Source organism: Podarcis raffonei, chromosome W (assembly GCF_027172205.1).
Source record: "Podarcis raffonei isolate rPodRaf1 chromosome W, rPodRaf1.pri, whole genome shotgun sequence".
Classification (NCBI taxonomy): domain Eukaryota; kingdom Metazoa; phylum Chordata; class Lepidosauria; order Squamata; family Lacertidae; genus Podarcis; species Podarcis raffonei.
Window position 1 is genome coordinate 12,140,676 of NC_070620.1, and position 22,642 is coordinate 12,163,317.

The window sequence follows — 22,642 nt, forward strand, 5'->3', positions numbered from 1 at the left end:
AAAGAAACATCCTCTCTCTGTGAAAGCAGAGAGCAACTGAAAAACAAAGGAACAGGAAACCAGTAACGTCACATCCTTCTCCCATGAGACTTCCAACAGTATGGAATATCTGGAATGTAAACAGAGACTTGTGACTCTAAGCACTGCACAGTGGCAACACACAGAAGCCAACAATTTTCACCATTAGCATGTCTCTTTATTATTGTTATGTTTAAAGCTGTGAGTGCTTCCTTAACTGAATCAACTTTGAAGAATGTCCCTCAGGCGATGAATGTGCGAGAACTCAAGAGTAACACCTCTCCTCCAGCTGTTTCTGCAATAATAGGGTAGGTAAACCCTTTTAATTTTCTGCTCACCTTTCAAATGTCTTGTTTTTGTTTAAGCCATGCTTGCAGGAAGGTTCGCTGTCAGTAGGGCAGTGTAATTGTTTCAGAAAGGCAGTGGTGAGCCTCTGCTTGGGCTCCTGAAGTTGGTTGGCTTGTTTTTAAAGGAGCAAAGGGGCCATTGAGAAAGAAGAGGCTCTCTGTATTCCATGGTCTTGGCTTTCGTCTTTAAAATAAAGTTTCTAGTCCCCTGGCCTTCCAAAATTAAATTGAGTGTTGATTTAATGACCCGGAATGCAAATATAGGCATCCCCCACTTGCATGCAATTGACTTTGCCATGGCCCATATACATTGTGCATGACCCGCCTAACAGCTGATGTGTGCTAGCACAGCCACCACCACTGCTTTTCCACTCGTCCTCTAGCTTCCTTCCTGCTCTAAAGCTTCAATTCCAGTTGAAGTTTTATGTTTGGTACAGTATTTTACATCAACAATCAAATAACAGATCTTATTCTAATTGCACCTGATAATTTTTTTGCAGTTTTTGCTGTCACTTGGTTATCTTCATCTGCTAGAAGAAAGGTCACAGTAGCAATGGTTAAGTGACCTGGTATGGACAATAGTAGAGGGGTAATAACTTCACTCCTCAAATATTTATAAAGGGTGCAAGCTAGAAGCACATGAGCTACTGATTCAATACCGCCATCTCCACATTTGGCATAAGTTTTTTCCAGTGAAATTGACCCTCAAGTACAGCTGAAGGCAGTATATTTAATCTTGTGTAAGTGAAAGTGTGCCTGTGTTTTGGAATTGTTAAATTTTGCAAATAGAGTGCCAACGTATCAAAATGACTAGGTGGAAAATAATCACACCATGGACAAAATTTCCTTATGCTCTACCCCCAAGCTGCAGCCACTTCCCAAACACAGAGAGCTGTAACTGCCTTGTAACTGAGTTTGACCATTGACCCATCTATTTCAGTACTGTCTTCATTGACTGGCAGTGGCTCTCCAGGATTTCAAACCAGGGTGGAGATGCCAGGGATTGATTCATGGTATTGTCAGTGTGACAAAAAATAAAAGAACCCAGTCTATGTAAATGGAGGAGTGTGTTTGTGTGTATATGCACCCTCACACCAAAGGGGAATACTGCACTTTCTCTGTGCATCCTCTACCCACTCCTGGCTGTTGCTGCAAGCAAGCCTTCTGCAAACACCCTCACAAAAAGAATTCTCTTGGATCAGACCACAGGTCTTCTGCTATCAACAGGAACCAAGAAGAAACCCACAAGCAGTGTAGGGGTGGGGGACTCATCTTGAGTGTGTTTGCCTTGCTGGGCTGTGCCCGTGAACTCTGATAAAGCCTCTAGCTTGCTTGCTTGAATGGAGGATAGAGAGGGGTGGATCAGTGTGTTTGTAGAAACTAGCCTATTGTATGAAACTAAAAATTTACAGTGATTGCTGTTCATACTTTTGCCTCTGGCCCCACCTCCTATTGGCATGTTGCCCCCAGAAGGGAATGCAGCCCTTGGAGGAAGGATGGGATAAAAATGGAGTAAATATGAAAGCAGTAAAAAGGCTAGAGAATTCCCATCTCTGGTACGTTTGATTGAGACTCTGCGCTAGGCGTAACCCATCTGAACTGATGGAGCGGAGACTCATATAAACATACCCCAAGCTGCCACTGACTTGAAGGGTGACTCTACTGCGTCTTGAATGATGTTATGGACCCAATCTTGTCCTATGCAAAGATGGAGGAGAATTATGCAATCTTGGCAGAATGTAATCGGCACAACAGTAACTCATGAAGGGGTGCAGCAGGCAACACACCCTTTGAGAATCTTGCATTTTCTTTTGGCAGTTTAGCATTTATGCTGTCACACAGAGTTAATCCTCAGCGTCTTTAGGAAGGGCTGGGAGAGAGCCTCTGCCATTCAGTGTAGGAAATACTGAGCTATATGCACCCCAGCAATCTGGCTCATTCAGTGGCAGCCTCCTTTGTTCCTGTGTTTTGTTTGTTGAATTCTTTGGTGGTTTGTTTGGCCTCTGAAATCTTTTCCTTTTCCTTTTCTAGGTCATTGGTTCCTCAGTCTGCTGCACAAGCTGTCCACCAAGTTCTGGCAACTGTAGCTACCAATCAAGTGAGCCAGGTATCACCCGTGCCTTGAAACTTCTCTTTCTTCCATCATCATGGTCCTTTAATAAATCAACATATGTAAGCCATTTTCCTTTCTTTCCAAGTGGTTTGAACAGTAATGCTTCATGTGGTGAGAGCCACCACGGAGTCTTTTGTTCCAATAAGTCTTTGTATCTCTCCCATACTCTCATTAGTGATTTCCTGATTATATGGTTGTAAAAGCTTCTGTGAACCTTCCCTTTCCCTTACCATAAGTATGCGTGCCAGCCGAATCTGTTGTCATGTCCTTCTAGTTCTAATGCCTCTTGCTTGTCCAATCTCATCCAATCCCTGATCCATACCAAACAAGCAGATTCATAATACAATTTAAGGTCTGGGAGGGCAAACTCGCCTCTGTCTTTTACGTCTGTAAGTATTTTAGGTTTTATCCTTGGCCTTCGCCCCCCCCCCGATAAATTTTGAAATCTCTTTCTGCCATTTTTTAAAACATTCATCTTTCAGGATGACTGGTATTGATTGAAAAAGAAATAGCATTTTTGGCAATACATTCATTTTAATCGCTGATATTTTTTCTAACAATAAGAGATTCATTCTACTCCATATTTCTAGATTTCTTTTTACCTCAAGCCAGTTTTTTTCATAGTTATTTTTAAATAGGTTTATATTTCTTGATGTTAACCAAATCCCTAAATATTTAACCTTTTTATGGACTTCAATCTCAATGTTTTGTTCTAACTCAGTTCTTTCTTCTTCCTTCATGTTTTTAACTAATAATTTAGTTTTATTCCTATTTAGCTTAAATCCTGATGGATGTAAGCTAAATAGGAATGGATGATGGAAAATGGAAATTAAGAGATTATGATGAGATCAAAGACCACTTTCAGAGTTGGTTGCATTATCGACAACTATATGAAACATACAAAGAAGACAGCAAGAAAGGATTCATTTATACAAGATCTAGGTTTCAAACAGAAGTGATTGAAGGGAAAGTGAAATTACTGAAGGCCGCATACAGCATACTATTAGAATGGGAGATGAAAGATGAAGAGGTAAAATCAGTTATGATTAAATGGACACAAGATGTAGGTCACAACATTATGATGGAAGATTGGGAAAAATTATGGAAAACTGACTTAAAATTTACAGATTGTTCCCTATTGAAGGAGAATTACATGAAGATGATGTATAGATGGTACACAACAGCAGTGCAGTTAGGGAAAATGTACAAAACTAGTTCAAATATATGTTGGAAGTGTAAGGAAAAGGAGGGGACATTTTACCATATGTGGTGGGATTGTAATGTAATTAAAAAATTTTGGGAAATGATATACAACGAATTGAAGAAAATGTTCCATTTAACATTTATTTAAAAACCTGAAGCATTTTTGTTAGGGATTGTAGGGAAAGATCTGCCAAAAAAGCTGAAAAACATCTTCATGTATGTGACAACGGCCGCGAGAGTTCTAATAGCACAAGGATGGAAGACTGAAGAAACCCCAACTAAAGAATCATGGCAAGAAAAATTGATGGACTATGCAGAACTGGCAAAACTGGCATATAAGCTATGGGACAAGGATAACTATGACTTTAAAGATGAATGGGAACCCTTTACAAAGTATTTGAAGATGCAACAAAGCGAACTGGACTCCTTGGCTGGCTTTGAATAAACATTCACAAACTTTTTATTGATAATAATGAGCTAAATAGTTTGAGGATCTATACAACTTTGTAACATGCAGAAAACAGCATTTTCAGAGAAACCAAAGACTGGAACTGAGGGAAGCTGGCGGGCGGGTGGGTTTTGTGTGGGAGGGTGGGGGGAGGGGGGAGGGAGGAAAAATGGGGGGGGGGATAAGGGTGATATGTTTTTGGATAATATGTTTTGTTTTAATTTTGAATATATATTTTTTAAAAGAAACTTCTCTTTCTTATAGACCTTTCCTATCGCAGAGGCCAATGTTTTTGCTAAGGGGTGTAGCTCAGTACTTGAGCACTTACTTTGCATGCAGTAAACCTCAAATTCAGTCCCTGGCATCTCCAGTTACGGCTGGGAGAGATTCCCTAGCCTGGAACCTTCAGAGAGCCACTGCAAGTCAGTGTAGGCAATACTGAGCCAAATGGACCCAAACGTCTGACTTGGTACATAAGTTTAGCTTCTTATGTCCTATCCCATATGACACCACTGTTGAAACATTAGCACTAGCTGTCCTTCTACTACCAAGCCAGGTTCAAGGTCCATGTATTCATTTACAAAGCCCTGAACTGCATAGATCCAAGATACTGCCTAATAATCCTTTATATCCCAGCTTGATCACTGAGATCATCTGCAGGAGTGTGTCTGGTCATACCCCAAGCTGGTGAGGCTTGTTTGATGACAACAAGAAACCAAGCCTTTAGTGTCATCGGCCCAGTCCTGTGGAACACTCTGCCACTGGAGATTCAGTGGACATCTTCTGTGCCAACTTTTAAATGTCTGCTGAAAAGTATTCGGACTTCCTGCATGGTGCACTCTGAGATCGGGTCGGGGAAATTGCTCTGCCTGGGTCAGGCATTTCCTATCGCAGTGAATAAAAGAGAGGGGGGAAGCAAGGGCGACGTGAACCCCTAATAAAATTGAAGAGGAGGTCTTCAATCTAAAGCATCGAGCTGCGCATTAAAGGGATTCCTGCTGCTCCAGCACAAAGTTGATACAGGAATCTTTATTTTGTGTGGAAGAGAGCAGGAATAGGCCGGGCCCAAATTGAACGCACTCTTAGCTGCGAGACGCCTCAGGACCCAACAGAGCAAGCACCAGGTTTCTCAAGAAAGAACAACTGACAATACAAACAGTTACCATAAATAAGTATTACAAGTCAAGATGGCTGCCGTGTAAGGTTTCTCCTTCCAGCTCTCTCCAATCTCTTCTTCTGAATTAGATTTTACAACTGCTGGAGTAAGTTATTTACTTTAGTTTTGCATTCTGCTAGACTAGTAATTGCTGGACTTCCTACTGGTGTGATACCAGATTTTAATTAAGTTTGATGAAGGAGGATTGCTTTGGATTGAGGGCTAAGAAAAAAAAGCTGCAGCGGCAGTGAGAGCCCTCTGAGCCAAGTCGTTTAACCAGATCAAAAACAAAATCTAAACAATTAAGCCTAACAGACTTTTCAGACTGGGCAAATGCCGAAATTGAACAAGAGGTGCCTGATGGGCTAGAAACAAGGACAGGGGAGCAGGTGGAGGAGGGGGACAATGGGCATGATGCCGACTCACAGTCTCCCCACAGTTCTAAACAGCAGCTAACTAGCTGTTTCGAAGACCCCCCCCCAAGCAGCCAAAAAGCCCAAGGCCAAAAAGCTCAAAGAACAACGAGACCACAGGAAAGAGTTCAGAGATTAAAGCAACCCAACCGTCCCATGCCACTGCCCAGACAACTCCTCAAAATCTACCCTCACCGTACGGAGCTAACGAGATTACAGCTGGGAAATTGCTAAGTTTGTTAGGAGAACAAAGCTTACTTACCGGAAGGTCATTGGTACTGATTCTTCGAAAGTTGGAGAGCATTGAGAACCTTGCGGTCGGTGGTCAGGGGGCAGAGAGCCCCGGGTGGCCCCGGGAGACGAATGCTGAGTGGGTACCACCAGGCAGGCTGGAGCCCCCTAATCCTGCCAGGGAGAGCCCCCAAGCTGCACAGTCCATATAATCCCAGGAAGGAGCCCAAGGGTCCCCCCCCATACTAAGAGGTGTTTGCAGCTGGATCAGATAGTCCTGATTATTCAAAACAACTAGGAGAACAAAGGGCGTTGGATCTCCAATGAGAGTCTGCCTCTCCTTATCTGAACTTCTGAGATTGGATATAGGCTCTCTGGACTTAAAAACACTGGAAAACTGCCAAGCCATCCAAGAGTAACAAAGCTACTTCTCAAATTTCAAAGTCATGCCATCCCCCTGCTTCTCCCCAAAATGGGTGGCTTCCTGAGTCATTTCCACATTACAGTTAAAAGGGTGTTTGCAGACTTGGACGCTGCACCTCTACTTCCAGCTATACAGAGGCCAACAAGTTGGTTATCTCCTGAGCACCCCCCTGACTCAAGCTCTGCTCCACCTTTAAGATTAACCCAACGTGGAAATCTTCCAGTTCCTCTGATTGATACCAATACAGCTGCAGTTAATACAGGAGGGCCTCAAAGAGTGACTTTAGAGAAATCTCCACTCCTTAGGAATATTGAGGAAAGAACAACGATAAACACAACCCCAATTAACTCCATACTAGAGGAAATTGAAGAAATAACAAACAGTATTCAAGATTCGATGCGTGACCTCAATAGCCTAGGACAAACACCCATGAACCTGCTAACATGGGCAGCAGGAATACGGACAATGATAGGTCTGAGAAAGAGGAGATACTGGCCTTTTTACATGAGGAATCCCTGGTAAGAGACTCACCCAACCAAGACCAAAGGACTGGATCAAAATATATGCTGAATCAACATGTATGACACTATAGACAATCCATCCTCACCTCTATCCATAGTCAAAACAAAAAAATTTTTTCCTTCCAGTAGCACCTTAAAGACCAACTAAGTTAGTTCTTGGTATGAGCTTTCGTGTGCATGCACACTTCTTCAGATACACTGAAACAGAAGTTGCCAGATCCTTCTATATAGTGAGAAGGTGGGGAGGGGTATTACTCAGAAGGGTGGTGGGAATGGGTGATTGGCAGATAGCTGTGATGAGCCTGTTGACGACTCTTAACGACTGCAATAGGTCTTACAGGAAAAAGCAAGGGGTGAGAAGGTGAAAAATGGCTTTGTCATGTATAATGAGATAAGAATCCAATGTCTTTGTTCAGACCAGGTCTCTCCATGGTTTTAAGTTTGGTAATGAGTTGCAATTCAGCAGCTTCTCTTTCCAGTCTATTTCTGAAATTCCTTTGTAGTAAAACAGCTACTTTGAGATCTTGTATAGAATGTCCTGGGAGATTGAAGTATTCTCCTACTGGTTTCTCTGTCTTGTAATTCTTGATGTCCGATTTTTTGTTTTGACTATGGCAGACCAACACGGCTACCTATCTGTAACTCTATCCATAGAACAGACTTTGTCCACAGTTATGGAAGAGGAGCAAGCAAGATCAGAAACTACACAAATGTATGGGGGACTGTTTGAACTCAATCAGAAGATGCACAGTGGGAAGCTGGTCATCCCGAGCGCTGAGCTGCGATTGCCCCCAGCCGAGGACCAACCAGAAACCTTCCCGATAGATAACATAATGCCAAACCTACCAGATGTATCACAAACTGTTAAGCAACCTATTCTCCCACCTGTGTTCCAGGACTGCTCCAAAGCCCATCTGCAAGAAGTTAACATTTTAATCCATCAACCTTCATCTCACCCCGCAAATGCTGACTTCGATATGCCGGCACCAGAGGACAGCCCAACAGAAGAAGAACTCCCGGGAACGACTTCTGGAACGCACATTCCCGTCGATGCTCTCAGACCTAGTGATCCCGCCCCTCTAATTGGCTACTTAACTTCGAAGAAGGAGCTGACAGCAGACAGTATAAGAAGCACCAACAATAGGGACCATGAGTTTTCTTTGCCTGAACTGGAATGCTCTTCTGATATTAATCCTTCTGGTGATGTAAACAAATTAAGTGGAAATGTGCTCCCTTTATTGGATTGACCATCAGTATCCGTAAATCATCGATCTTTGCAAACTCTTTCTATTATGTCCTGGAATGTAGCCGGACTTTTATGTAAATTAGCTCACCCAGATTTTATAAATTTTCTTGATTCTTGATTCTCATGATATAATCCTTTTGCAGGAAACTTGGTCTCTTAAACCTCTAGATATTCCTAATTTTATTATTTATAATTTACCCGCCACTAAAATGTCAAGAAAAGGATGCCCCAAAGCTGCTTTGATCTGTGGTATTAAACAGTCTTCTAACCTTAAAATTAATTACATTAGAAATATTGGACAGTATGCACAATTGTTATCATTTTCCAATGTTCACAAGGAAATTCTTCTTTTAAATATATATTTTCCTCCCATGGAGTCGGAAGACAGACCAGATTATTGTTGGAAATATAGTCTTTGAAGAGCTGTACTTAATACGCAGTAAATTTCCAAATATCCCCCTGATTGTAATGGGGGACACCAATGCACGAATTGGATGAGATAGCACAGCTCTCGATAAACGCTATGTCTCAACTCTAGCCGAAGGTGCTCCACTTCCTTTGAGAATAGGGAGAATTTCAAAGGACATTACTATTAATAAAGCGGGAGGAAAACTCTTACAATTGGTTTTAGAATTTAATCTTTCATTTTTGAATGGCTCAATATGGCATGATACTCCAGGAGATTTTACCTTCTGCTCCAAAAGGGGCAGAAGTGTAATTGACTATTCCTTAGTCTCCTTAGAAATGTTTGATGAAGTTGCCTCTTTTACAGTTGTACCCCGCTCTGAGAGTGACCACTTTCCAATTGTTTTAGAGATATATAAAAACTCCAGAATTAATCACCCTTGTCCTCTTATTAGTACTGATAAGACTAGTTATGCCAAAAGAATGTATATAAGTGATAAAAATAGGGACGGTCTATTACCAGTATTTGATAATAACCCAGTTATTCTTGAACCTTTGGCTAACCAAAATTCGATACCTTTGGCAGACATTGATTATTATTACAATACTATTCAGGAATTATTTTCTTCTTTTTTAAATTTCCAGTCCAGCACAAACCTTTAAATAAAAATAACTGGTTTGATAAAGAATGTATTAACCATAAGAAAGAACTTAGAACTTGTCTAAAAGAAGCCTCTGTCACTAACTCCCAAGATCTCTGGAAGACCTATTTTGAAATGAAAAACGCTTTTAAGAACATGCTCCTGGGGAAAAAATCCGTGTTTTCACAAGCCAAATGGTCCAAAATTGTTACTGCATTAGAAATTAAAGATACCAAAACTTTTTTGTCACTCTTTTCAATAAAAGATACCACTGATTTCCCTAATGTAAGTGATGGCGCTTGGATTACGCATTTTACTGCTGTTTTCTACGATTCCCAAGTTTTTAAGAAGAAAAATTTTAACTCTTCTTCGGCAATAACCACACAATTTCAAATTACTGTTGAGATGGAAAGGATAATTCTTTTGTTTAAGCAAGGAAAATCTCCAGGTATGGATGGCATCTCAATAGACCTGCTGAGATTAAATGTGGAATGGTGGGCCACTAATCTTGTCCCGCTCTTTAACTCTTATCTATCACTCAGGCTTGGTACCTAAATCGTGGAATAACTCAATAGTGGTGCTGATTTTTTTAAAAAGGTGATAGGAATTGCCAAGAGAATTACAGGCCTATTAGTTTGTTACCATGCATAAGCAAAATCTATGCCAAATCCCTGCTTATTAAACTGGAAGACTGGATGCTTGCAAAAGGTCTACCTGGTAAGGAACAAGCTGGTTTCAAGGCAGGCTCTTCAACTCTTGACCAGTGTCTAGTGTTAAGTCATCTTGTGGACAAATATGTCTTGAGAAACAAACGAAGACTCTTTGTGGCATTTGTAGATTTAAAAAGTGCCTTTGATTTTGTTGATCGTAATGACCGCTCCCCGCTTAAAACGGGGGGCGCCCTTTGCGTGGACGCGTGCAGCCCCTGGATCTGGAGCGGCTCCAATAACTTAGGCTTGGCCTTGCCTTCCCTCAGGTGGGATACGTGGGGTCTCCGCCTACCTCAGTCATTTGCCCAATCCCACCTGGGGGAAGCGTTGCCAAGGAGACCAGTCCAGGTAGGGGAGGGATTACCTGCCCACACAATAGAGGGAGGATCTTACCTGGGAATCCTCACTTGGCTCCAGAGCTTCTCCAGGAAGGACGTCGCTGGACTTCCTTGCTCCAAAAGGTAAGCCTGGGGCCTTTGGCCAACCCCCCCCCCCCCGCGACAGGGTTCCCAAGGGATAGCGGGGGGGGGGTAATGGATTTCAGGATACCCTTTTAAAAGGGGATCCTTTTCCCTAGGCGGGCCCTGATGCCCCGGGGGGGGAGGCAACGCCACACGCGGCCCTTCCCTTTCCCCGCCAGGCCTGGCGGCCCCGGGGTACGGCAGGTGGTGGCGGGGGGGTACCCAGTCGCCCCCCAGGGCCTTGGAGGCCACCAAGCGGCCTTGTTTAGGCCGCAGGGAGGCCCGCTGCGTTTTTGTGAGGCCTTACTGGGCCTCGGGGGGGGGGCTCCTCCGCATTCCGCGGCCTAGTTGGGCCTCCCGCGGCCCTGGAGCCTCCCCTGGGCGGCGGGGCCTTCCCGCCGCCCCCACGATCGCTGGGGGGGCCGCGGGCCGCGCCGTGCGGCCTACCCCGGCTCCGGAGGCCTGGCTGGGCCTCGGGGAGGCCTGGCTGGGCCTCGGGGGGGGGGGGGCTCTGCCGCATCCTGCGGCCTAGTCAAGCCTCCCGCGGCCCTGGAGCCTCCCCAGTGTGGCGGGGGCCTTCCCGCCACCCCCGCGATCGCCGGGGGCCCAACTGGGCCTCAGGGAGGCCTGGCTGGGCCTCGAGGAGGCCTTGCCGCGTCTCGCGGCCTAGTCAGGCCTCTGGCAGCCCTGGAGCCTCTCCTGGGCGGTGGGGGCCTTCCCGCCCCCCCGCAATCGTTAGGGGGGCCGCGGGCCGTGCCGCACGGCTTCCCCGGGCTCCAGAGGCCTAGCTGGGCCTCAGGGGAGCCTGGCTGGGCCTCGGGGAGACTCCACCGCATTCCGCGGCCTAATCGGGCCTCCGGTGGCCCTGGAGCCTCCCCCCGGGTGGCGGGGGCCTTCCCGCCACACCCACGATCGCCGGGGGGGCGCGGGCCATGGCCTGTGCCGTCCCCCGGCTCCGGGAGGCCTGGCTAGGCCTCAGGGAGGCTCCGCCATGTTGTGCGGCCTAGTTGGGCCTTCGGCGGCCTTGGAGCCTCCCCTGGGCGGCGGGGGCCTTCCTGCCGCCCCCACGTTCCGTGGGGGGGCCGCAGGCCACACCATGTGGCCTTCCCCCACCTTTGGCCGGCCCTTTTTAAGGGCGCAGGGAGGCCTTGCCGCCTCACATGGCCTACGCCAGGTCTCTGGCGACCCTGGAACCTCCCCTGGGCGGCGGGGGGGGGGGGGGTCTTCTGCACCTGGCGGGCCTACCCACCCCACCCCCGGGATGGCCTCTGCATGGCAGCATGGGCCTCTGCTTGCCCCACACCCCCATAAACCATGGCAGGGCCTGCTTAATGGTGGCTCCATGTCTGCAGCCATTTCAATGGTGACCGCATGGCGGCAGCCATTGTGCCGGTGGCCGCATGGCAGCAGCCATCCTGGATCTGGCTGCATGGCGGTGGTCATCACACCTATGGCCTCATTCGGTACGTATTGGTTTTACATCTCACCATCATGGCTTGCCAGCAGGTGCAGCGGACAGCAGGCATCGCTCATTATCAACAAGGGGAGACCCATGGACCCCAACTGAAACCTGTGCAGTGATTTTCTAAACTATTGCTCGTTTTATTTTGCAGCCTTCAGTAGCGATCCCTGCTGCGACTCAGTTCTTGCCTTATCCCCTCCCCTCCTATCAATTGTACCCTTACCTTTATCACTAGTCTGTGTTTGCAAATTAATAGTGGGCATTTCCTACCAATCATTGCCCCCCCTTCTTACGGATTCCTTAGCATACCCCACTCTATTAGCTCCACACCATGCCACCAAAGCGTCAGGCTGCTTCTCCTCCCCGCACCAGAAGGGGCACCGTAAGGGGTGCGCCCACCAAGCCTGCCCAGAGACAGGCAACCGGACAGCGGAAGGCGCGTGCAACCAGGGAGGAGCAGCCCAAGCCCAAGAAAGCCGCGTCCAAGAGGGCAGCGGCACCTAGAGGGTCTTCTGGGTCCATAAGCCCACTAGCCTTGGCAAGCCGCGCCGGCAGGGGGTCGGTTGCCAAGCCGAGACGTGCAGAGAGCTCCTCCTCCACCCGCTCCTCTCTTAGTAGCAGTCTCTCGCACTCGGTGCGTGGAGACAGTAGGGACAGGACCATCGCCCGGCTGAGGCGCCGCCTGGAGCGGCGGGATTCACGCAGAGGGAGCTACGGGTCACCTCACGGCCGCAGGCGAGGGCGCAGTAGCAGCTCCTCTGACCGCCGTGCTCAGGAAGGCGGGTCACGTTCATCATCCGCATCCACCAGGCGCAGAGGTAGGTCCCCCCGTTCCAACTCCTCGGACAGGTACAAGAGTGACAAGAGCCCTGAGTTGCGCAGATCGCGTCATCGCGGGAGGAAACACCACAAATCCAGGAGGAGGGGCCACAAGTCCAAGAAGGACTCGTCTGGATCATCTAGTTCCTCAGGTAGGTCCAGCTCCACTGATAGTGAACGGGGGGGAGCATCAAAGGCTATTGGGTTACAGGCCCCGATGCCCCAGGGCTGCCGCACTGGGTCTGGCGGCGCCGCGACCGGAGGCACAGGCGTGAACATGGTGCTATCGCGCCGTGCGGGGAGGAGGGCATTGACTCCAGAGGTAGAATTAGGAAATCCAACCACAAAAGAACCGACCAGCCCCCAGGCATTCGCCTGCGTGAGAAGTTGCGGGAACGCATCCTTAATGGGGAGTTCGTGGATTTGTTTGATCTGCTATCCCCTGCCGCTTCGACAGCCCTAAAATCTAAATCCGCCGAGCAGAGAAAAAAAGATAAAAAAGTGAGTGTTGAGCGTACCTTTCGTAATTGGCTCACTGCATACACCAATTACATGGGTATTATAGTCGCCAGTTACCCTGACAGGGGTTGGCACCTCACCAACTACCTACTCATCATCCTAAAGGCTGAAGCCATGGCGGGGGGGGGGGGGAGGCGGCACTCGCCTATGACCAGGCATTCAGGGAGCGGGCGGCAGAGGACGACACAGTTAGATGGGATATCAAAGATGACGACGTGTGGTCTGAGTTGGTTTCCCCGTTCTTCAAGAAAGGGCCCGACAATGTGAAACAGTCCAAATATCAATCCAAGGCCCCCAAGAGATCTTGCTGGGAGTATAACAACGGCTCCTGCTTCAGAGAAAAATGTCAATTTGCTCATGAATGCGAGCGCTGTAGTGGATCTCACCCCACCATAAAATGTTTTCGGGGGAAGAAGCTTTTTCGAGGCTCCCGCGGATCAGGCGCAAGCACATCTCAAGACAAAAGAGAGGCCGGAGCCTCTACAGGCTCCTCTGGCGCTCAGCAAAGCAAAAACAATGCCCGCAAATAGCGCTCTCCTTTCCCTAGCCCCCTCACCCATATCTCTATCAGCAATGCTGCCTTTGTTACACCAGTACCCCAACAAAGAGGCAGCAAAATACATTGAGGAGGGCTTTAAGGAAGGTTTCCGCATCCCAGTGGTAGGCACCCCCTCATGCACCAATCCCCCCAACCAAAAGTCTGTCTGAGATATGCCACACATTGCCGAGAAGAAGATCACCAAAGAACGCTTGCTGGGGCGAGTGGCAGGTCCCTTCACAGAACCTCCATTTCCTAACCTCATAGTGTCTCCACTAGGTATTGTACCTAAGAAGGCCCCAGGCGAGTTTTGATTAATACATAACCTTTCTTACCCAAAGGGTGGGTCAGTAAATGATGCCATTCCCCAAGAACAATGCTCAGTCAAATATGCATCTCTTGATCAGGCAATCAGGCTGGTTAGGGAGTGTGGCCCGGGCGCGCTCATAGCAAAATGTGACATCGAATCAGCCTTCCGTCTGTTACCAGTCCACCCCAGGGACTTCTGGTTGCTAGGTTTCAAATTCCAGGACCACTGGTACTTTGACAAAGCTATGCCCATGGGCTGTTCCATTGCATGCGCTGCATTTGAAACCTTCAGCACATTCGTGGAATGGGCCATGAAACGCAGGTCAGGGTCCCACCGCATTTCCCATGACCTAGATGACTACTTTTTCGTGCAGCCAGCGGGCTCTGACGCGTGTGCTAGGGCGCTGGCATGCTTCATTCAGCTGGCAGCTGAATTGGGCATCCCGTTGGCGGCGGACAAGACCGAAGGTCCAACCACTGTCATCTCATATCTGGGTATTGAAATGGATTCTGTCAGCCAAACCTCACGCCTGCCCCTGGCCAAACTCGCCACGTTGAGGGAATTGATAACTAACATGATGGCCCAGAAAAAGACCACGTTGCGTCAGGTCCAGACACTCTTAGGACACCTCAACTTTGCATGCAGGGTTATCTCGCCCGGTCGCGCCTTTTGCGCACGCTTAGCCCGTCTCACAGCTGGCGGTGTTGCCCCCCATCACCACATCAGGGTCACCCACACCATAAGGGAAGACCTCAAAATATGGCTAACCTTCCTGGAAAGTTACAATGGGGTGTCCTTCTGGCAAGATTGGCTGCTGCCTAAGGAACAGCTACAGGTGCACTCTGACGCCTCTGGTCGCTTTGGCTTCGGCGTCTACTTCAGGGGTCACTGGTGCGCGCAGCCTTGGCCGACATCTTGGCACGAGGAGGGCATTACACGTGATTTAACTTTTCTTGAGTTCTTCCCAATCCTAGTGGCCCTCCGTGTTTGGGGGCACCTCCTCAAGGACACCAGGGTGTGCTTCTGGTCGGACAACCAGGCGGTGGTAAGAATCATTGCGAAGCAATCCGCAAAATCCAACAGGGTAATTCGCGTGCTCCGTCTCTTCGTGCTAGAATGTCTGAAAGGTAACATCTCCTTTTCTGTGCGGTTCATCCCAGGCCTCAATAACGACATTGCAGATGCCCTGTCTTGCTTTCAGATGGAGCGCTTTCGTGACCTAGCACCCGAGGCCGATCAACTCCCAGAAGCCTTTCCGGAGGACCTCCGGGAAATTGGACGGGAGAAGTGACAGCAGGAGTTCTGAGTGCCCTTGCACCATCAACGCTGCGGTCCTACACCAGAGCATGGTCCCAATTCGAGGGGTTCAGAGATAAGTTTGGCTCACGACGCAGGCGTACAGCTAAGGAGTCTGATGTTCTAAAATATTTGGTTCACCTAAAGCGTAGGGGCATGGCCCTTAAAACCATCAGCTTGCACAAGGCCGCTATCTCCTACTTCAGCAACTGTTTTTGGCTCCCAGACCCCTGTAACACTTTCCACGTAAGGAAGCTTCTTGCGGGGTGGCGTCGCTCCCACCCGCCCATTCCAGATAAGAGGAGGCCAGTAACCATAGAGATCCTCCGGCTGATATGGGAAGCGCTCCCCAGTATTTGCTGGTCCAACTATGAGGTCAGGCTCTTCAGGGCAGCCTTCTCCCTGGCCTTCTTTGGTGCGCTCCGTATCGGAGAGTGCATAGGGGGCACATTGTCACCTCATCGCAGGGGCTTGTCTGTGGCTGATATCAACCTTGACAGGCACATGATACAAGTCAAAATCCGAGCCTCCAAAACCGATCAACTAGGTAGGGGTTCCACGCTAAGTCTAGCCTCCTCCCCGCACACTGGACCATGCCCTGTTGCGGACACACGCAAATTCCTGAAGGTACATCCTCCAGGACCAGGCCCTCTCCTCATTCATGCATCAGGCCGCCCCATGACCCGTTGCCAATTTGTCTCAATAATGCGCAAGGCCATCCACGCTTGTGGAGGCAACCCGGCACAATTTTCCGGGCATTCTTTTCGTATCGGTGCAGCAACCATGGCAGCTGCAAGCGGCCTCCCGGCAGAACACATAAAGACAATGGGGCGGTGGCGTTCAGCTGCCTTCAAAGGCTACATTAGAGACTACCAACAGGCATTGACAGATTCCATATAATCCTTTCTTTCAGGCTCAACCCCCAAACATGTGTGGATCTTCGGCCATCCATGCCACTACTGGTCCAGGCGGAGAGCATCTGGGTCTTCAGCCAAAGATCTCCATTTCCTGGTTCGGACAACGTGGAATGCGGTGGGATGCCCTGCTCCCTCGGTTGCGTCACGAACTTACGTTCCGCCACCCGCCAAACGCGGTTGTGCTCCACCTCGGCGAAAATGACTTGGTCGTGCGTAAAAGCATAGTTCTGATCAAAACAGCTATCGCAGACCTGGAAAGCGTACACGCCACTCACCCCAGCATTACGATTTTCTGGTCCGAACTTCTGCCACGCTTGCATTGGCGTGGCAACATCAAACCCACCAGACTTAACTACACTGTGGAAAAAATCAATAGGGCACTGCGCTCTGCAACCACTCGCATGGGAGGTCAGGTCGTGAAACACCCCAACATTAAAGTTTACATGCAGGAGCTATTTTGGCCCGATGGCGTGCACCTATCGGACCTTGGTAACGAGCGTTGGCTGAGCGACACCAGGCATGGCCTGATTGACTGGTTGGAGGATGGCAAAGGCGCTTTTCAGATGTAGGTAGTCTTGGCGGCGAGACCGCAATCTTTGCGGTCTCGGGTGGCGGTATCAGGCCTTGGGCGGAATCCTTTAGTCCATCTTCCTCTTTGCGGCGGCGATACCAGGGTTCCCCGTTGAAGGGGTTTCTGAAGGGAGGCTTTGGCCGTGCGCCGAAAGGTTGTCATTGCTCTCCCCTGCGGCGGCGGCGTAACGGGGGCGGCTGTCTCTGCTTGAACATATGTTCTCCAGAGCCGGCCCATCCCCCCCACACACACTGGATAACCCTGATGCTCCCTAGGTCCCCGGCTGGGGACTGGGGAGGGAGAACGCCCAATGCGTGAGCCAAGGTCTACCCACATTTGAAATTCAATAAAGTTGTGGCCAATTTAATCCCATAGCACGTTGTCTCGAGTCGTTATTCCGCATGACGGGGGGACTGCGGGGGATCTGGGGACTCCGCCTGTCCACGCAATAAATTGTGGACCAAATTGGAATACCTTGGTATTGACCCATACCTGCTTACATTGATTAAAAGTCTACACTCTGGTAACCAAATATAAGTTAAAGTTTCAAAAGGTGGTAGACTTATAGGTCCAATTCTGAATAACCGAGGAGTTAGGCAAGGCTGTATTGGCCCCTACCCTGTTTAATCTCTTTTTATCTGACCTCCCATTATTTCTGCAAAATGCAACCACTCATATTCCTTATTTAAACAATATCCCAGTTTTTTTATTACTTTATGCAGATGATGCGGTAATTATCTCACTTTCTTCTTTGGGTTTAAAAAAATTACTTAAGTGTTTCCCAAATTTTTGCTCTCTTAATAACCTCAACATTAAGTATGATAAGACAAAAATTATGCAATTTACAAAGAGAGGAAACCCAAAAAATTGGATTATCAATGGACATCTAATACAAGAAGTTAAGCATTTTAATTATCTGGGAATAGTATTTAAAAATAACATGAATTAGAACACACATATCTGTGCTGCAATAGCTAAGGCTAAAGTGACAGCTCACCATATTAAATCTTTTTTCCCCCCTGTAGGAAATAGATATATTCCAGCTGTATTGCAAGTGATTGATATGAAACTTTGTGCCCAACTTTTATATGGCACCCCAGTGTGGATTTCAGGTGACCTCAAGAGGTTGGATAAATTTCATGCATCCCTTCTGAGGTCATTATTAGGACTTGCAAATTCTGTAAAATATGAATCAATATGTTGTGAGTTGGGAATACCTCCTTTACCAGTAAGAGTATGGCTAAGAACCTTGAAATATTGGATCGTCTTGCATTATAGAGACCTATCTCCTAATCCTCTCCTTTACGACCTCTTAAGTGATAATGTAATTTACAATTTATCATTGATTTGTAGGAGAAAATTGAATTTGATAGGGCTTAATCTAACTGACTTTGAAAATTCTGACCCCAAAGATGCTTGGGAAATTATCAGGAAGAAACTTACAAAAAAAAGTGTTCTTTCCACTCTCGAGGTTGTAAAGCACAGCACTTGCTCTCCTCTGTATTTAAATCTCCCTTTGTGTAGAGATTTTCAAAACGGATACATGACAAATCTGAAGAATCATGAATTGTGCAGGCTGTTTATGTCAGCCAGATTTAATATGTTTCCCTTGATGATAGTGAGAGGAAGATATTTAGCTCTCCCAGAAGCAGAGCATCTCTGCAAATGTAGTAAACAGGAATCTGATACTTTGGAGCATATTTTCTTTTCTTGTGATTTTGGCATTTTTGCCAGAAGACAATTATTAGAGGCCTTACAACTCAATAGGCTGATTTCTATGCTACCAACGGTTCAGGACCTGCTTTCGGACAGGAATGAACAAATTACTTTAATAGTGGCTGAATTTTTGAGTGCTGTCCATGTAGAAAGACTGGGTCATTATAAAGAGAATCAGTAGTTCTTAACTTATCGGGGATTCGGTAGTTCTGTATTGTATTATTTATGCAAATTGATTTTCTCTTGAGTTAAAGATCTGACCAGGACAAACCTTGTTATGTTGAGCTCGTATGTTGCACAATTTGTATACGGTGTCTGTTTGATAATGTGTGGTCTGCTATGCCTAATAAAGGATCTTGATGAATATATATGGAAATAAGTATTACAAAACAGCAACTAAGGTAACTGGAGAGGTACTTTATTATAAGAACAGACAGAGAAGAATAACAGAGGAGGTTCACCGTGTGAAGATTTATACAAGTTGTGCTGAGAGACCTTACAGCGGGAGTAGTGAAGAGGTTTGAAATGTATTAGCGAGACCAAACCACCACGTTGAAAACGTAAAGCGCAGAAGGGAGAGACTGAGAGACAATAAACAACAGCAAGGACGTGGCAGAGAAGCGGGTGAGAAAGGGACGTTCGAGAAGGGAATTGAGAGGAGGAAAGGAATGGAACTTATAGAGGAAAGGACAGAAGGGATAGAAAACGCAGACGGAGGGAGGATAAGGAGTGAGACAAAGGAAAGACGACATGGGAGGAGGCAGGACATCGTGGGATCGCGCAGAAGGCAGGAGACAATTAAAAGGGAAACTTTTGGAAGCAGGAAATTAGAAGGGGGAACAGACAGAGGAGAAGCGGAGGAACAGAGGAGGGAAGAAAATGGTGGAGCGGTGCTGAATCACTGTCTTCAGGAAAGAATAACAGGAAGGAGTATAAGGACTACAACCATAGAGAAAACACACAGAAACTTAGAAACCCCAAGAGGAGTCAAGTGAAACAGGAGCAACAGTGCCACCTGGGGGTGGGGGGGAAATAATAATATAACTTTAAACTGATTCTCTTTATACCATTGTCATTACCCACTCTATATCACATAGCACTTTCTACAATAATCTAAAACTTAAGAGCAGTAAACTTAGAACTCCTTTAAGTCTAATAGGGGCATAAAGGGGACAAATAAATTAAAACTTGTGTGTCTTCAATTAAGGAAAAAATATTAAGGAAGGGGAAAATTATAAAAATAAGTCCAAGTTAATTCTCAGACAGGAATAAAAGAGAACAGTAAATAGCATTTTCATAATAAAATAAATTTAAAAAGAATGGAATAATAATTAATTGGCACCCTTTCGGGGAAGACTCACCAATTAACCAACATCACATGTAAGAGAATTTATAGGAAGAATTTAGCAGAAACAATGGATCAAGAGGAAGCCAGAACCTTACAAAGCTCTGGTTCTGCTTCTCAATATCCCCTCTTGTCTTGTTTTCTCGAATAGCAATTTTGGGTAGAACAATGATTCCAGGATGAGTGTGAGAAACAAGCAAGCAACAATTACATCAACTCTTGGCTCACAATTAAGAAGGCAATCGCTAGTTGAATCAGATCCAAACGCAAACATTAAAGATGTTAGTAAAAATGGATAAGAATCTAAATGATAAAGTGGATGCAATGGATTTAAAGATCGAACAAATGGACATTAAAATTGAAAAAAATGCAAAGATAACTAAAGAATTATCATATAAAATAAAGGACCTGGCGAAAAAATATAAGGATATGGACAAAACGGTACATGATCTCAAGACAAGAGTTAACAAACAAGAAAAAACAATTAAAAAATTATCATCAAATAATGAAAACAAAAGAAATCCAAGAGACAATGAAGGTAGAAACACAGGAATTAAGGATATTTTATGAAGAGGTCCTGGACCAGATTGTGATGCTTGAAATGCATCAGAGAGAATTGATTCTCCGTCTGAGAGGTGTCCTGGAGGTACAGGAGGAAGAGATTGAGCAGGAACTGATCCAGGAAATTGCAAAATGGCTGGAAGTACAAGAAGATGAGCTGTTGATGGACATTGATAAGATTTTTAGAATCAAATCAGATAACACAAAGTCCTACAAGGGACCAGGCGACTGCTTGATCTTTTTGAATTCAAGGCTCTTGAAAGATAAGATATTATTGAAAACAAGACAGAGGAAATTAATAGAAGAAAAAAGCATTAAAATATTTAAAGAATTGCCCAAGAGAATTTTGAAGAAAAGACAGAATTACAAACCGCTGAATGAAGCACTGAATAGGAATGTGATTCGATTCAGGTGGGAATTCCCTGAGGGGTTAACCTTTACCTTTAAAGACAGGAAGAAATCTATCAGATCTGTAGACGATCTGTCAAAGTTCTGGGGAAAACACAGGAATTAGGAGGTCTCCCCGAGAAGACGTCAACAGGGGCCAACCCTGTAAAAAATCAAAAATCAAAAGTAATTGTGATTATTTTAGATATATCCAATAAATTTGTATAGTAGCTTAATCTCACATTAACATCCTCCTTTTCTTCTTCTTTTTCTTCTTGCTTATTTTGTCTTTTTTAGACAACCTATTAAGGATTGCTTATAAATGAATTTGAAAATAATATATTGGAATGTGAATGGGTTAAATGATAAAGGAAAGGGATAAGATTGAACATATTTTGAGGGGGGGGGGGAAATGGGACGTGATCTATTTACAAGAAACGCACGTAGCGAGAAAAAAGGAAAATTTTGATTAATAAACGATTGGGACAGGAATTTATAACTTCAGATGTGAAGAAAAAAAGAGGAGTGGTAATGTATGTGAATACTAAATTCCAAGCAAGACAAATATTTAAGAATGAAGAGGGAAGATTATTGGGGTAAAATTAACAAAGGGTAAAGAGCAATTAGTTTTAGTGGGATTATACGCCCCCAGTGGAAATAAAACAAACTATTTCAAACAAGTAGAGGAGAAGCTATTAGAATATAATAATGAAGAGTTTGTATTGATGGGTGACTTCAACGGAGTCACCTCATTGGAATTTGATAGAACAAAAAAGGAAAGAATAATTAAAAAGGGGAGATTACAGCATTCTTTTTTCCAGTTGGTGGAGAATTTTAATTTTCAGGATGCCTGGACGTATAAAAATCCATTGGAAAGACAATACACACATTTTTCAGAATCTCACAAATTGGCAGGCAGAATAGATGCCATTTGGATTACTAATAATCTGATCCCAACAATCAAGAAAATAGAAATCCAGTCTAAGACAATAAGAGATCACAACCCAGTAATTATGGAATCAGAAAGTAAAAAGAGATGGAAGAGAAGATGGAGATTAAATGAAACATTACTGAATGACAAAAGTATAGTAAAGCAAGCACAGGAATTATTAAAAGAATTTTTTGAATTAAATAAAAAACAAGATACCAATATTAGAAATACTTGGGATGCCAGTAAAGCTTATATCAGAGGTTATTATATACAAAAGAACGCAGTAAAGAGGAAATTGCAAGAGAGAAAATTAGAAGAATTAAGAGCAGAAATAGCCAGTAATGAAAAATCACTAGCAAGAAACCCAAAAAATAGTGTGGTACTTCATAATATCAAACTATTCCAAACACTGACATCAACGGGAATTGGAGAAGAAATCAAGAATAACATAAAATGGATGAAACAGAGATCATTTGAATCAGCAAACAAACCGGGCAAGATGCTTGCATGGCAACTTAAAAAGAGACAGAAGGAAGTATTAATAGATAAAATGAAAGTGGATGAGAAAAACATAGATGAGCCAGAAAAGAAAAATAAATGTTTCGTAAGATATTTCCAAAAGTTGTATAAGGAGGGGAACGAAACAGAAAAAGAGGTATCAGAATATTTGCAAGAAAAATGGTCACCAAAAATCGTAAAGGACAAATTAGCATATTTAAATGCCCCAGTATATCCAATGGAGGTGCATGAAGCCATTTTAAAAGCAAAACCAGGAAAATCACCAGGCCCGGACGGTCTCACGGCATTACATTACAAAAAATTGGAGAAGGTGATAGAAACTCCCATGAAGCAATTGATAAACAGCGTATTGAAGGAAGGGAAAACCCCAGAATTGTGGAAATTGGCACATATCATAGTAATCCCCAAACAAGA

The 22,642-nt window shown here is 45.5% G+C and overlaps 1 protein-coding gene across 1 annotated transcript in view; it reads left to right on the forward strand.

The window, feature by feature from the left end:
• Positions 1–221: 221 nt before the first annotated feature.
• Positions 222–22,642, forward strand: part of LOC128406130 (nuclear pore complex protein Nup214-like) — a 77,283-nt gene continuing 54,862 nt past the window's right edge. Inside the window, exons 1-2 of the mRNA XM_053373151.1 lie at positions 222–326; positions 2,397–2,472. Of these exons, the coding sequence (XP_053229126.1) occupies positions 268–326; positions 2,397–2,472 (135 nt within the window). The 5' untranslated portion in view covers positions 222–267. The remainder of the gene's footprint in view (positions 327–2,396; positions 2,473–22,642) is intronic.